At 33.1% G+C, this 17,740-nt stretch overlaps 1 protein-coding gene across 2 annotated transcripts in view; it reads right to left on the bottom strand.

The window, feature by feature from the left end:
• Positions 1–17,740, bottom strand: part of LOC145325160 (uncharacterized) — a 29,808-nt gene that overhangs the window by 10,576 nt on the left and 1,492 nt on the right. For both annotated transcript variants that reach the window (XM_080168024.1, XM_080168032.1), the window contains exons 2-5: positions 9,054–9,569; positions 8,073–8,470; positions 7,537–7,685; positions 4,382–4,521 (exon numbers count right to left, since the gene is read on the bottom strand). In XM_080168024.1, coding sequence (XP_080024150.1) covers positions 4,382–4,521; positions 7,537–7,685; positions 8,073–8,470; positions 9,054–9,541 — 1,175 coding nt within the window. In that variant the 5' untranslated portion in view covers positions 9,542–9,569. The remainder of the gene's footprint in view (positions 1–4,381; positions 4,522–7,536; positions 7,686–8,072; positions 8,471–9,053; positions 9,570–17,740) is intronic.

The following is a 17,740-nucleotide window of genomic DNA, read 5'->3' as shown; positions in this document are numbered from 1 at the left end:
ATAAGTAGCGCAGCTTTAATAAGATTTAACAATTTTCTGTGTTAACAAAGATGATTTTGCGTTACAACCAATCAGTGGGACATGCAAGGTTACTTGAAGATTAGCTTTGCTACTAAAAAGAAACAGACTGGTGTTATACAAAAGAATATAAAAAACAAGTTTAGACAATTGTTTAAACATTTTTTTTAGAAGGTTTTATCTATAATCATCACCCTAGTCATAGAGTACCTGCCTTAATAACAAACATGCAAATTTTAAACATAAACATAACGCCATAAACTAGATTTTCTTTTCTACTGTGAGTAAATAAGATATTTCAGAACATAGTCGTGGATTGAATTTTGGCTACGGGGGGGGGGGGCAAGGGGGCAGGATGTGCACGAAGCACCCCAATAGTTTTTACACAGTTTCCTTATCGGTACAATTCAGTGTACAAAATCCCACATTGGCAAAAATATTCAGTAAAGATACAGATCCACATATGAAAAGTTTTGGAAAGGGGGGGGGGTCTATCCCCTTCCCGATGTTTTCGATGTTTTAAGGAAAACATTTGAACATTTTTGACTCGTCATTTTGCAAAACAAAAATGTTGGGCCACATATAAAGAAAGAGAAACCAATTAAGATTTTTTTGCGGAGGACAAAATTTTGCGGTAGAATCCCCATTATTGCAATTGGAGTTCCTTTACCCCAATTTCATACTTTGAAATTTATTGCTAGCCCCTACTCGCAACTCGAACTTTAGAGGATTTTTATTAAAAGGTTCACAGGTAAACCATGTTCACAGGTAAACCATGTTCACAGGTAAATCATGTTCACAGGTAAACCATCTTCACAGGTAAACCATTTTCACAGGTAAACCATGTTTACAGGTAAACCATGTTTACAGGTAAACCATGTTTACAGGTAAACCATGTTCACAGGTAAATCATGTTCACAAGTAAATCATGTTCACAGGTAAACCATGTTCACAGGTAAACCATGTTCACAGGTAAACCATGTTTACAGGTAAACCATGTTTACAGGTAAACCATGTTTACAGGTAAACCATGTTTACAGGTAAACCATGTTCACAGGTAAACCATGTTCACAGGTAAACCATGTTCACAGGTAAACCATGTTCACAGGTAAACCATCTTCACAGGTAACGCAGGGAATAAAAGATTACACTCCATTAAAATACAGGAATCTAAATGGATACGACAATGGCCAATAAATTGATGTACATCCCCAATGATGATACACAAAATTAACTCTTCTGTAAATAACAATTAATGGTTAAAACGTGTGGACAATCAACTTCATGAACCAACCAATCAGAGTTCAATAAAAGTCCCCAAAGTTGTTGAGCCATCGAATAAGGTAACGATATTATACAACTTTGGAGACCAGCGTAATAAACACCTCAATTTCCTCTCCCTTCCTTCCTCCCTGCATAGTAGAACATATTGACATATCCTAATTATAGAACAGCTTTGCTATAACACTAAAAAGTAGGTGTATATGGGTGCTCCATGTGCAAAATTTGAGAAAATTTCACAATTATTTTTGCAATCTTTCAGATTAGTTAGATTAACAGATAGAGAGATAACTTTAGGTGTGCATTTATTTCTGCACACGTATCATATTAACATTTTATCAGAATCGCAAAATTAAAAAAAACACCTAAAATTCTTTTCTTTTACCTTCCAAGCAATTATCATTTGAAAGATACTTAAAGCTGTCGGTCTGTCCGTTTGGCAAAAAGTGATTTTCTCAGTTTCTATACCAGATTAAATTATCATATCACTTGAGAAAAAATCTTATTATTGGCAATTTATTTTAAATGTGTATGTCCAATTTCTTTTCTGGTTATTTATTCAATTTTCTATGCGTCGCAATTCTTTTTGATATTATGATACTTGCTGGTATTCTAATTAATCCTATTCTAGGGTTCCCGGTTCAAGCCCCGCCACGTGCAAAATTAACTCTGATGTCTCTGATTAACTGTGTCTATGGATATTCTATAAAGTAGTAAGGTTTTTTTTTGTCCGAAGTTTAATTGTAATCAATGACTACTCAACTAATATATATATATATATATATACATATATATTTCTAAAAAACATATACATTTTTACTAATGTTTAAAATTGTCACCTTGTTTGTTTTCCTAAATTCCAGATATATCTTGGATAAACTTGGATAAAAAAAAATAATTTTATTAGCACATTGTGTTAATGCTTTGTCAATATGTTAGCAGCGCAGCCACTCTATAATTCAGATAATTTATCCAAAAGAAGTTTGATAAGCCATAATCAACCTTATTCCCCTTATAAAGTTAGATACAAACACAAAAAATGTGACTAACACTCTCTTTATATTATTTTTTTTACAGACCACCAGACTAAATCATATTTCTATGTTTATGACAGTTTATTGTTATTTTTTCTTGAATTTTTACTTAGCTTAACTTTTCATGGACATATTTATCTTTGTAAATATATTTAAAGTTAAAAACAAGGATGACAAAATTAATAAGAGCGACGATAAAGTAATTTAACATGTAACAATTATTGCATTTTGGCTGCTTAAATCAAAGTATTAATAATCAACATGTAAAAAGAATAAAAATAATCTCTTATTGCAAATTAACCAAGAAAGTTTAACTTGTAGAGTTGCTATGCTTTTAAAACTTCGTCTTTCATAGATCTTTTTATCAAAGTTAAAATTTGAATAAGAGCTTGCTTTATAGTACAGATGGACATCGAAAATATGGAAATACTTCGCTTTTAAAAATTAGTTTTAGGTGATTACATAATGTTTTTTTTTAATTTGTTGTCAATTAACTAAATTCTCACATAGTCTAAAATTCATTCTGCCTTTGGTTGCTTGTAAACTGTTAGAGTTGAACGTTAAATAAACCATAGGGGGGTTAGGAAATAGAAAAAGAAAATAGCTTAAAACCACCACAGAACCAGTAGGCATATTCCCTAAAGAGTAGAATCCGATCGGTTCAGTGGTTACCGAGATCTTAAGGGACGGACGGACGGACAGACGGACGGAGAGACATCATTCTAATTTGTACTATAGATAGTTCCTGATATTAAAACTGTCAAATAGACAATGACAAACATTCCCATTCATGACTAAAGCCCATAGGCGTCCAAGGGGGGGGGTAATGGGCCATTTGGCACCCCCAAACGATTTTGGGGGTGCCGTAGGCACCCCCAAAATTTTGTGAACAATACCCCCCCCAAAAAAAAATTACCCCTACCTTGGGGGTGCCGTAGGCACCCCCAACGATTTTGGGGGGGGTATTTACCCCCCCCAAACCATTTTGGGGGGGGTAATTACCCCCCCCCAAAATAAATGTTCTTTAAAAAAATTTTTTTGGGGGGGGTATTTACCCCCCCCATATTGAATGTTCTTTAAAAAAAAATTTTACTGTCCAACCAGTTAAAACAGTTCTTAACCATGATAACAAAAAATTTAATAGTTTGATCATGTTTTATTTGCTTGGGCCTTTATAAGGGCTAAAACCATCCCGGGGATCTATGATGTAATTGTAAAGCACTGAAGATTCCATAAAATAGATCCCTAACTAAATTAAATATTTCATTAAATAATGAAAAAGAATTTCTATAGGCGATTTCTTTTGGGAGGATGTCAGGGTGTCTCAAAACTAGTTATAAAACTTACCAGGACCTATAAGACGCTTCACTTTAAAGTAAAATCATATTGGTTCATTGGTTAGTGAGTTAATTATTGTATTTTTATGTTCTAAAGAATGAGATACTACTATATATTTGAATAGTAGTGGCGCCCTTAGCATCTAAGAACTCGTGTTTTCTAAAGGGTAAAAAGGGAGGAGAAAAATAGCCTAAAACCACTCAAAGGATTGACCTATAATAGTGTGGAACCATCATGGGATCTATGTGAAGCTTTCCTAAAAAGGAGAACTCAGTATTAAAAGTAATGAAATCTGAAGCTATAGTCAAATAAACATTACTTACTACTTTATGTTATAAGATAGTACTTATTATTAACTTAATAGATTAGGTAGGTGCTTTTTTTACATGATTAAATTACCCCCCCCAAAAATTTTACCCCCGTGGTAAATTAGTTTGGGGGGGGTAATTACCCCCCCCAACAGATTTGGGGGGAGTATTTACCCCCCCCAACAGACTTTAGGGGGGGTAATTACCCCCCCCAATCAAATTTTACCCCCGGGGTAAAAATTTTGGGGGGGGTAAAAAAAATTTCGGCGCGCTTCGCGCGCCATTTTACCCCCCCCAAACACGAATTACCCCCCCCCTAAAATTTTTTACCCCCCCCCCCAAAAAAAAGCTTGGACGCCCCTGCTAAAGCCCCCCCCTTGTAAGACAGCAAGAACACTGTACCTGGCTAGTCCATGAAGTACTCCATTGCTGTAATTTCCCGCCATATTAAGAATGCCCAGGCTTTCAAGTTCTGGAGATGCAATGCCGCCAGGTCCTGTCCTCCGGCCATCCCTCCAGGTTCCATGCAACTCTGTATGGTTCTGAAATTATTTTTACAATAAATGTTTAAAATAGGGTTGGGCTGGATATCCGGCCGCAAATCCGGCCATTTTCTATTTCCGGCCGGATGCCAGATATTGAAATTATTCGGATACCGGATATCTGGAATTAGCATAGAGAAAAAAATAAAAGAGAGGAATCGAAGCAACTAGAAGACTAAAATAGGCATTGGGCCTAGAGGCCTACTTAGTGCTGTTGCCGCGCTAAAATTTATTGCTATTCCACTACTTTTCAAATGGGAGGATTAAAAATTATTTAAAAAAATATTTTTTTACTTTTTACTATTTCCATATTTAGGGCAAGAATATTAGATTAGATATTTTCGTTTTAATGTTTTAATTAAAAATTACATAGAATTTTATTTTTATTTAAAAAAATTTGTTCATGAAAGATGAATCCTTCTATTTCTAAAAAGGGGGAAATTTTTTTCATAATGAATATTCAGCTGATTCTGACCGCCCACGGCTGTTTGCTAAATATCGCTTTTCTTTTTATTCACATTATTATTTATGATTGACTTACAAAAAGCCCTGGGCGGTTTTTGATTTTCGTCTGCTTCTAAATTTAGGGATCGGGAAGTAGTATTTTACCATGAAAAAGGGGTGAGTATTCATCCTCTTATCCTTTTTCCTTATGGGAATTAGAAATCAGCCGGATATCCGGTATCCGGCCAAAAAAGTATCCAGCCCAACCCTAGCTTAAAAGATTACAGGATATCATAGAGAAAAAAATAAAAGAGAGGAATCGAAGCACCTAGAAGACGAAATTAGGCAGTGGGCCTAGGGGCCTAATTAGCGCTGTTGCCGCGCTAAATTTTATTGCTATTCCACCACTTTTCAAATGGGAGGATTACAAAATTAATATGTAGTTTTAATAATTAGAATATAATAGGTATTTAAATTAAAAATAAAAAGAAAATTTTGTTATTAAATATAAAAAATACTAAAATAACAACATCTAATAAATATTTTTTTACTTTTTACTTTTAGATTGTCATTTTAATGTTTTAATTAAAAATTACAAAGAATTTATTTTTATTAAAAAAAATTTGTGCCTGAAAGATGAATCCTTTCCTTTCTAAAAAGGGGGAAGTTTTTTTCATAATAAACATTCAGCTGATTCTGACCGCCCACGGCTGTTTGCTAAATATCGCTTTTCTTTTTATTCACATTATTATTTATGATTGACTTACAAAAAGCCCTGAGCGGCTTTTGATTTTCGTCTGCTAAATTTTCTTTAAAAATTTAGAGATGGGGAAGTTGTATTTTACCATGAAAAGGGGGTGAATATTCATCCTCTTATCCTTTTTCCTTATGCAGGATATATTACTTTTATTTGTTGATATAGATAAAATCCTTATAATATGAAGTAACACGATGTCTATCAGTCTATCTGTTTGTCTGTCTGTCTGTTTGTCTGTCTGTTGGTCTGTCTGTCTGTTTGCACTGAATCTCGCTAACCACCGAACCGATATGGGTAGCTTCTTATAGATCCTTGGAAGGTTTAAAACTATTTTTGGGAAGTTACCACAACCCTCTCAAAAGAAAACGCCCTTAGGAAAAAAATACTCCCTCCCATTTTTTTTTCTTTTTAAATCTAAAATGAAAAATTTGGTTATCAAATTGGACTCCACCCTCCTCATGTGCACTTAGAGGCCTCTAGGGGAGTAGCCGCTAGTATAAGTATAAAATAGAACTTGTTACATGGACGTTAAGCTGTAAATATTGACTGTGACTGCAAAGATATTTCCACAATTTTGTTGATTCACTGTAAAAAATTATAGAAAGGTCAAACTTAGCAATTTGCTAATTGAAAAGAATTCTAATTTTTAGAGAATAATTTGTTAAAACACACAAGTTAGATCATAGTTGGAAAGTAAACTTAAAAAAAAAGATTATTTTTGACCAAATAAATGTAAATATATGCATATTTTGTTTGTTGTTTTACATATTGTTATATGCAAATAGAATTTACTTAAAATTGGTTCCTTATTTTTGCATTTGTCTTTTTAAAAACACATTACATAATAGTTTAACAATTGTTTCTAACAAAGGCCAAGACATGCGACCGTGGCTCAACACATAGCGCATCCGCTGGTTCCTACTGTTGCTATGTCAGATATAGTTAGAGTAGGGGGAATGCCTTGGCCAATCAACAAGCGCAACTCATTACCATGCAGAGTTAGGACTTCTCAGACAAAGGTTTTGTAATCAAAGGGTTGGTTGTTATTCAACCTAACATCCACCATTGGGTGTTAGAGTATCGCATCCCATTACAAGCTGATGATGCCCTTGGGTTCTCTAGATGATCACTTGAAATCGAAAGAGAATTCTGGCCAAACTAGGTAATAGGTAATAGCATTACTTGGCAGTTGTCAATGTCTTAGGGCTAGCTCAATTTTTTAAAAAACTATTTCGGCATTGCTAAAAATTTAAGCCTTAACAAGACGTCAGCAAAAATTTGCTGTACTGTAAAATTAATGTCAAATGTCTTGTTAATGTCTAAAGTGCTAAAATATCAACTCATTATCATTTAGGTCTTTGTAATTAAAATTATAAAATTACACTAAAAAGATGAAGGCTTAAAAGGCATCAAACATTTGACACTTATATTTCAATTTAAAATCAACATACAAAATAAATAGATATTTCTTATTAATGCTCTCGAAAACAATAACTTTATTTAAGGTTAGATGATTTTTAATATTGTTTTTACTAGATAACAAGTTTGATAACACCCATAAAGGCAAGTCTCTACAAATGAGACAAAGAAACAAATTGAATGTTGTTTATTATTTTTTTTATATAATATGCGTTGAATGTAATATTAAGCATGTAAAAACTCTATTATGTTTTAAAAATGTTTTTAATATTTTTAAAACAATTAGTTAAGATGTTGTCTTTTTACAGAAATATTTATATAATAGCGGTTATTAGATAGTCACATTTTAATAAGGAAAATCAAGCAAAATAATATACTATCCTAGTAGGAATTACCTTCATTCTAAGCCAGCAACGTCCTTTCAGCTGTGTCTTGATAGTATCTGTGGCATAGGATCTGATCTCAACTATCCTGTCAGCAAGGTCTTCGCTGGACATGTCTATGTACGGATCACATACTCGTCCATTGGAGTTAGGTAGGTAGTCTAAACAAAGAAGAGTTTTCGTATCATGGAAAGAAAACAAAGTAGCGAGTTTCGTCGTATTTTCACAGTAGCGTTTCTCCTTTTTTATCACCTTCGGGGTACTCTAACCATGCGGGGCAATCATTAACATTTACCTAACCTAACCTGAAATAACCTATCAAAAGCAACTGTGAAAATACGACGAAACCCACTAATTCATTTTCTTTCCATGATTGAAGTTTTTTATTTTGTGTGAAGTCTACAGTACAAATCAAAGCATAATATCAAATTTTGACACTTAATTGAACAAGGATGTCAACAAAGTGAATATAAACAAAGACAGGTATAAAAAATGCCAAAAAAGTTTTACACGTGTTTTTAGATTTAAGATTATATAAAAGTTTTTACCTTCTTCTATTTCTTCTTCCTCCTCTAATTCAAAATTATGAACAAAATCCAACTTTTTGGCCACCCAATCCATCCAATCAAGCAGTCCTTGCTTCGTCCTTTCAGCATCTTCATCTATCTCATTGTCAACAGATTGGGTATTATTTTTTTCAGTCTCAATGTCGTCTTCATCTGTTGAAATCAGCTGATCAGATCTTTCAGATTCATCAGTTGAAAGTTGTTCAGAGTTTTCATATTCATCAGATACATCAGTCTTGTTGTCTTGTTTCTCATTGTCATTGTCATAGTCGGAGGATTCATACCAAGGAATGGTTTCATTAATGTTATCTAGTTTATCTAAAGTGTTGTTGTTGTCATTAAAGTCGTCTGATTGAGAACTATTTTCGTCACAGGAATCACTGAAAAAATATCAGAAAATTATGATTTTTACAAAAAAAAATTATATATAACTTATTTGCTAAAACATGATATAATTGTTTTAAAACCCCAAAATAATACACTTTCCAATAGAATATTCATCTTTACCACATCGCAATAGACAGACAGATGAACAAAGTAAGTTATAGAGTAGATGCTCAATAGTCATGTGGATCTTTTAGATAATCCTATGTAAACTAGCCGAGAAAATAAAATCGATAAACAAACAGAAGGAAAAAGTGAATTATAGAAAGAGTGGGTGCTACTTCCTAATGTGGATCTCAACTAGAAAGTTCAGACAACAGATCTGAAGTTTAGATGTTATATACAGATAACTACCTCCCCCCCCCCCTTTTCCAATGACCTTTTTAGTCTGCTAGCAAATTGTTTTCTGCTACTTGGCTGTGTTAATATTCCCAACACCCTTAGTTGATTTTCAAAGACCCAATTGAGAGTCGGAACAAGGTCATTGGGATAGGGATATACATTTATTTTACAACTTCCCCCTCTAGTGTTTTACTCTAATGTTAAGACACCTATTTTATTAGCAGTCGAAAACTATACCTTTCATTAGAAGATTGAAAAGATGAATAACCCTCATCCTGTTGAATTTGCTGATAACTGGTGGCAAAGGATTTTCTTCTTTTAGCAGCAGAATCACTTGTCTCAAACTCATAAAAGGATCCTACACGAACTTCCAGGTAGGAACAGCTGTTGTCTGTTTCAAGGTAGGAGTCAGGAATTGCAATGTTTTCAGTCTTAACATCATTGTACGGGTCATTATTATCATTTAAGTTTGAAACGTTGGAGTTAAATTCATCATCTAGGTAAGCAAAGTCATTTATTTTTTCATCCGAGTTAGAAGTGTCATTAGTAGCAGTAAGATCTTTAGCATCATCTTTCAATTCCAAACTAGCTATTTCATCAACTTGATATAAAGATGGAGCATCATCAGATTCAAGGGATGAAAGGTCACTGGCAGGGAAAAGATAGGAATATCTGGCTCTGGCGGCCAGCAGTCGTTTGTCTTTACTCAGGAGGCCAACCTCCATTCTTGGAATGGTGTCACCAATAAAAAACCTGAAAAATAATATATTCAAATTTTTGTTTCATTCAAAGATCTATTAATTCTTAGCCTATGTATAAATACAAGCACACATAGCAAATAGAAATAAAACTTAAGACTAAAAGATTAAGTCCTATTTTTGTTTAAGAAACTTTGTTTTTTGTAAAGTACTATTAGAACATATGCATCACAGAGTTTAAATTAATTTTTTTTTTCAATTATAATTTTTAGGAGCACAGGAGCTCTATAAAAACAATCAATACATTCATTCGTCAATTCGACTGTTAATTGCCTACATCTTTTTTGTGCCTGTATAATTTAATATTAATATTAATTGATCAGTGCTATCTTTGAAATTTTTGTCTTTTACATTTGACTTCTGTTATTTGTATAACTGTTGATTTATTTTGCTGCGCTCATTATGAACATACACCACCCTGTTTTTTTAGTCTGTTTTAAAGAACCCTCTGATTAGGCAATAACTTAATTGTTTTAAGATCTATTAAGGTTTACCCCACACATTGAATTTCTATTGGCCTGAAACAAGAATCCAGGGATTGGTGAATAGAATAAAATTTTTTTTCAGTATATTTTTATTTGCTCAAACAATTACGGGGTTATAAAATCATTATATCCACCCTAAAATATAAAGTACAATTTGGAACTCAATATTTTCATTTGTTTAACTCTTTGAAACCTAATTTTTACTAAATTTTAGCCTTTTTCTACGGTTTAAGAGGAATCCTAGTATTTTTGACAATATTTAATAGAGTGACCAATCCCTGTATGCCTGACAGTACATGCAGGCAAGCTGCAGCAGGAGGAGGGCCACAAAGACTTGTCAATAGAGGAATCTATCCCTGTATACCTGACAATACATGCAGGCAAGATGCATGAGGGGGGACAAAAAGGCTTGTCAATGGAGTTACCTATCCCATTATCCCTGACAGTACATGCAGGCAAGATGCAGGAGGAGGGACACAAAGGCTTGTCAATGGAGTGATATATCCCTGTATACCTGACAGTACATGCAGGCAAGCTGCAGCAGGAGGAGGGCCACAAAGACTTGTCAATAGAGGAATCTATCCCTGTATACCTGACAATACATGCAGGCAAGATGCAGGAGGAGGGACACAATGACTTGTCAATGGAGTTACCTATCCCTGAATCCCTGACAGTACATGCAGGCAAGCTGCAGCAGCAGGAGGAGGGACACAAAGGCTTGTCAATGTCCATATTCATTAGGAAAACAAAAAAGACTGTCATTAGACAATATTGACGTAATTGGAAAAAAAGACGAACTTTTTGGGAGTATCCCTCTAATCGCTGTTGAGCCACCTATAAGATCCTATTTTTTTTTCTTCAGAATTTAGGTATATTGTGTCAAAATACCATTTAAAGTGGTTATTACTGAAACATTACATTTGAAGAGGAAATTTGGCTGATATTTTTATCAACATTGTGAACAATATTTAGAATTACAGTTATGGCACTTGATTAATCTTGTAACACAATTAAAAAAATTAAGAAATAATAGTTTTTAACTATTAGCATAGTTTATAGGCTGAGTTGAGTTTGGGAAGCCCCACAGCAGAAGCTAGAATTTTACTCAAATGGGGATAGGGGGAGGTTAGGAATAGACAACTTTTCAATTAAAGGTATTTTACCGGACAACATGGAAATTATTTACAATATTCGTTTGTCTATGGGTTGAAAGATTAATTTTGGAGCGACGCTACTTTTTAATTAACTTCATGTAAAACAAACTAAAAATTTTAGTTTAAACGATAACAAGGTTTAGCAAATCCAGCTAGTAAGAAGCGAAGCAATAAAATAAAGATATAAAAAAAACAAGGATGACAACATCCACAAAAGCGAAGCACTGAAACGGTAGGACAAACGGACATTAACACTTGTATAGTGTCAGAACTAAATAATCAGAATATAAAAGTATAAGAGTCGAAGCAAAAGTGTAAGTAAATTTGTTGAAAAACTGCTTGATACAGGATAATGTTTATAGACATACTTACTTTTTAGGACTTGATTATAGTGTTGCTTCGCTTATAATATTGTACTTTGTTGTCCAAGAAATCTATATACCAAAAATCAGATCAAACGGATGATTAGATCACATAAAAATTTGTTGTTAAAAAAGTAAAAAAATCAACATGTTTAAAACGGACGTACGGACATTCTGGTAATGATTACAGAGTTGCTATGTACCAAACTACTACAGGAATCACCATGCACTCGATAGGACAATTCTAACATGCCTAAATTAACGAAATAAAGCTATCTATCTCGGACGGACAGACAGACTTACGGACGAACGGACGGACGGACAGACTTACGGACGGACGTAAGGACGGACCGACCCTAATTATAGAAAAGCTTCGCTTTTAAAAATATTTGAATCATTTATTATTTACCCCGTGAATCATCGTAAATTGTAAAATGTAAGCTTGCTATCAGTGAGGTGTTTGGTTTGAGTCTGGCCCATAAACAAGCTCAAAACCATGCACAGTTATGAATGCCACACAAAGGTTGTCTAAATATCAAATAGTTGGTTTTCTGTTGGATGTAACTGTGCCTATTACCCAAATACCCTTATAATGTAGTTTATCATACTTTATTCATGTTTTAAATTTTTTTTAACAAGAAGGTCATGTTTTATAGTACTAATTTAGTTCATTTACAAAAATCATTTTTCGAAAAGCTTCTTTGCTAAAAATGTTTATTTTTTTTTTCAAAATAGTCTTTACCGTAAAAATTATTGACAATAAAAATAAACTTTTTTGTAATTAAAATCCAAAAAGTCATCTAAATTTATAGACAACTTAACTTGTAAAAATATTTCTTAGTAAATTTTGAAAGAAAAATTTGTCCTAAATAACTTGGATTCTTAAAAACTAATGAAAGAATGTTATAATAGCTGTAATAGTCCTCGTTGGCCTGTTCTCTAAAGGACAGTCCCCTTTTTTTCTTGTATTATTTTTTTTGTATTTTAGTACCATAGCAACCAAACCAATAATTGGCTCCGCTACGGATTAAAAAATCTAGTTATTAGGCAGCTCTGACTAAGATTTTACAAAGTCTCGACTGGTAGCATATTTATTATATTGAATTGCTGTGGGCTGCAACTTGCAGCTTATTTCGTAATCGGCATCGGCTGCCGAGCTCAGATTTGATTATTTTAAGCAATATATCCTAACAGGTTTAGTTTTTAAAAAAAATAAGTAAAAAAAATTCTGAGGGGGTGGGTTAATTTTTTTTATAGTGACTATTTCTCTTGGGAGTGTTGAGAACCTGTTCCAAAAATAGCTATAAATCTTCCTTAGAACTCTACGAAGGTTCGCTGTAAAGAAGAACTATATCAGTTCAGCAGTTTGAAAGATCCTTAGCTACACACTGACAGACTCCATTTTGGGATGTTTTTTTTTAATAAAGGTTAAAATCATCATTTTTGTTAATAATCTAGAAATTGAAGTTTCCTTTTAATTTTTCCAATGCCTTATTGACTTGTTTATTATATACTAGCGGCTTCGCCCCTAGCCTCTAGGGGCTTTGCCCCAAGAAGTGATAACATTTTTTTTTGGCGAAATTCATAAAAGGACCAAGGAAATCTTCAGCAAAAAAAAAAAAAATTGGGGGGATTTTTTTGTTTTTGGGGAGTAGGGGGTGTCCAACCCCCCAAGAAAATAGCCTAAAACCACCACAGGACCAGTAGGTATATACCCTGAAGAGTAGAATCCAATCAGTTCAGTGGTTACCGAGATCTTAAGCTTCAGACGGACGGACGGACGGACAGACAAACTTCAAGCTACTTTGTATTATAGATAAATTTTAGCATCAGGCCAACACAAGTCCAGACAAAAATGATAATTGATTGCCCATATAAATCAACCTTTTTCTTTCTGACTGGTGGAAAAATTGCGACAAATTTCGGTGCATGAGAGTTAAAAGACATGTACTTAAGCAGCTGTCAAAGTGTAGTTAAACTTTTGGCTTTTCAAATGATTGTTGAGGCATAATTATTTGTTTATGTCAAGTAGAGAAAGTAAAATAGTTAGATACACGGATGGATTATTGTATATTGTTGGAATATATCCTATAATATAAAGTATTATTATATGTATAAACACATTTAATTTTTTAACTATTTATTTGCGGAATACATATGTTTCTCTATAAAAATAGATCATCAGTTCCAATTAAGATGTATAAAATAAGAGTTAAAAAGATATATGTCCATGCATTTTGAATCCTTTTTAAAGACTAAATGAGAAAGAAGTGTTAGAAAATTGTGCCCCCTGCGGGTTTTTTTTTACTGCCTATATCCTCTTGGGGTTGGGGGGGAGTTAGCATCTTTATATAAAAAGGGGGAGGTGTTTAAAGGGAATCTTTAAATAGACAAAAAATAGGTCATATTTGTCATTTGCAGTTTTACAAATTAATACATATTATATAAAAAATACTGCTTTGAATATGTTTCACGTCATGCACTTTGAAAGAAGGAACTTTTCTCTGTGTGGACACTTGCTGAAGATTTTATTTCTGGTGTTTAAAGTTTGTATGTTAGATTTGAAAGCTTTCATTATTTCGAAGCTTTCTGTCAAGCAAAGATTGCATTTTTTGGAATTTTGATTGTAAGGGTTTGCTAGTTTTTCAATTGACCATTCAATTTTATAGTTTGTGTTTTTCTGTCTTTGTGTTTTGATGAAATCAGATAGCTTTGTGCAAGCTGTGTCTCGTGCGAAAGAGGTTTTGTGCCTACTATATCTTTGCTTGAAAGTTGCAGAGGTTAGGCCAATATATTGATGTTGGCTCTGGTCTGAATCTAGTGTCACAGTGGCTCTATAAACCATGTTTGAAGTTTTGCATTTACCATTTGAAAGAATAATATAAAGTAGTAAGATTTTTACAACTACTGTACCGATTGAGTTTCCATTCTCGGGAGGCTAGCCAGTGATCCCGGGATGGTTTTAGGGTATTTTGTTTTTAGTTTAGTTTTGGATTGGTTTTAGGCTATTTTTCGCCATTTCCAAACACTGTTAAATACAGAGTTCTGAGATGATTGGGGCGCATCCGCTAATTAAATATATTTGTAATTACATTATTCCCTTTTATAAAAAAAGATAAGTACAAAATCTAGTTGTGTATTTAACTGTAAACGATAAAAGTACAAAATCTAGTTGTGTACCTAACTATAAAATATAAAAGTATGGAAATCCAATTGTGTATCTAACTGTTAAAAGCAACCGTACTTTTAAAAATCTCATTTACCTACGAAGCACGTTTGTATTCACAAAAAATGCTTTTGAAGCAAGAGTCCAAAGGAGCTATTAATTAAAAATACAAAAATTTAGTTTTAGAACTTTTTTAATATTCTCATTTTTTTTCGATCTTCTTAATTGCGGCGCCTACCCTAAATATTAGGTTTATAATTTAAGAGAGTTAGTTAAGGCTGTTTCATCATGCTTTTGCAGGTTTTAGGCTATTTAAAGAAATGAATTTGCTCCTTTAACAGAAATAATTTTTGTAATTCTTTAAAAAAGCATTAATTACGTTCTGTTTTAATGTTAAGTGTCTGAAATTGATTTTTATATCCCAAATTTCATTGAATACCAAGACGAAAATTTTAGAAATTTTACATTGAACGAGTAAAAAACAAAATCTGAAAATCATCCAAATTTTTGCAGCCCATTGAAAATTTTTGCAGTATCTGTGAAAAGATTTAATGTAAAAAAAACTCTCATGACAGAAAAATTAATGTTTAATCACAATTAATTGAGTACTGTTTTAGGCTATCAAATAAAGATTCATTTAGCAGTTTGTTTTGAATTGTAGTGTGGATTAAAAACCATACTAATTTTTAAAAGCGAAGCTTTTCTATAATAAGGGTCGGTCCGTACGTCCGTCCGTTCATACGTCCGTCCGTCCGTCCGTCCGAGATAGATAGCTTTTATTCGTTAATTTAGGCATGTTAGAATTGTCCTATCGATTTCAAACTTTGCATGATGATTCCTGTAGTAGTTAGGTACGATTTAGAAAGCGTAGCAACTCTATAATCATTACCAGAATGTCCGTACGTCCATTTTAAACATGTTGATTTTTCTACTTTTTTAACAACAAATTTTTATGTGATCTAATTATCCGTTTGATCTGATTTTTGGTATATTGATTCCTGGGACAACAAAGAACAATATTTAAGCGAAGCAACTCTATAATCAAGTCCTAAAAATGTAAGTATGTCCATAAACATTATCTTGTATCAAGCAGTTTTCCAACAAATTTACTTAAATTTTGCTTCGACTCTTTCGATACTTTTATATTCTGATTATTCAGTTCAGACACTATACAAGTGTTAATGTCCGTTTGTCCTATCGTTTCAGTGCTTTGCTTTTTTGTATGTTGTCATCCTTGTTTTTTATAAACATAACCCCTGCGGGGCTTCCTAGTACTCAATAAAAACAAACCTAACACGACCTAACCTAAAGCAAAAAGTAGAAATAAAGCAATAACCAACCCAACGAAACCCCCCCCCCCCCCTCCTATCTCATTATTTTTTTTTTTTCAAGATAAGGGGCGGTCGGGTTCTCTGCTCGGCAAGGTTCTTCAAGGAAATTCCAAAAACAAGAAAAGTAAGAAATGTTACCCAAGCCATCCCAAGAGAAATTATGAATTTCTTAATTTTTTAAACCGAAATTTAAGGTTATGGATTGAACTCCCTCTGTCTCTAGGGTCGTAGTAAAGGTAGACACATTAACAAAAAACGAAGGAAGTTGTGAAAAAGCTTTGCTCTTAGGTCTAAAGATGTCCTGAAAATATTGAACTGCATTTTTAGTTTCATTTCCGACTTTCCTTTTTTAAAACAAAATTTTAAAGGGCATTAATTTTATATTTTAATATAAAGTCTATTAGTTTGATATCAAGTTTTAAATAAATGTAAACATTCAATTTACCTATGCCTTAAATTTAAACCATGTATATTGTATAAGGAGTCGGACCATTGAAACAATTCCAAGTAAATTATTTCTTTTTACCCACTTCCTTTATTTCTACTCTAAGCTATATGTCCACATCCCTTTAGTTACATGATCCCCCAACAGACAATCAAGAATAGTTATTAAGTTAATTCTCGCATCGTATTATAAACAGCTTTCCGCGGATATAAAATAGACATTTATAAGATCAAAACTAGTTTTTTTAGCCCCGAGATGCCGAGGAACGGGCTAAAAAAAACTGGTTTTAATGATTGTACATTTTTATATTAATATATTTATAGTAAGCTAGATATATAATACGATGATAGACATAGTTTTTTTTCGTATGGATGAGAACCGGTTCTTATCCACCAGATTTGAATGAATACGAGAATAGTTATTTCTCGTATCGTATTATAAATGGCTTTCCGCGGATATAGAATGTACAATTATAAGATTAAAACTAGTTTTTTTAGCCCCGAGGTGCCGGAGGCACCGGCTAAAAAAACTGGTTTTAATCTTATGATTGTACATTTCTATATTCGTAGAAAACTGGATATAATACGATGCTAGACATAGTTTTTTCGTATGGATGAGAACCGGTTCCTATCCACCGGATTCGAATGAATACGAGAAAATTAATTAAATTGCCTCAATCTTCTAAGAATATTTAATTTCGGTGTCTTCTCTAAAAAGTATATTCCTAAACAAGGATGACAACATCCATAAGTAGCGAAGCACAAAAAATTGTGGATGGGAATACGTAGAAGTAGATTTAAAGTGTATTTATTAAAATCAAGAATAGATTTATTGGAGAAAATAAACACGAAACCTTGTTTTACTTTGCATGATGAAAACGGTTAAGGTAAATTACATACTAGATGAACATAACAATGGGAAAAAATACTTTGAAACTGTTAATGCAAAAAAGTTTTAAAATTGAACCAAAAATACCAAAGATATGGGGAAATGTGTCAAACATATAAAAATAGCCAAAAACCTGCTAAAAGGCAGTTTGGCCGCCATTGTTTCTTTACTTAAAACGCCAGAAATTTAATTTTAATATCTTTAACTGAAAAATTTTTGAAAATTAGACCATAAACACCAAAGATATGGGGGAAAATGTGAAAAATATAAAAATAGCCAAAAACCTGCAAAAAGGAAGTCTGACCGTCATTGTTGTTTTCTTCAAATGACAGGAA

Source organism: Acartia tonsa, chromosome 1 (assembly GCF_053477335.1).
Source record: "Acartia tonsa isolate MP-2025a chromosome 1, ASM5347733v1, whole genome shotgun sequence".
Lineage (NCBI taxonomy): Eukaryota > Metazoa > Arthropoda > Copepoda > Calanoida > Acartiidae > Acartia > Acartia tonsa.
Note: the sequence above shows the minus strand (reverse complement) of the source record. Positions and strands in the feature narration are given on the sequence as shown.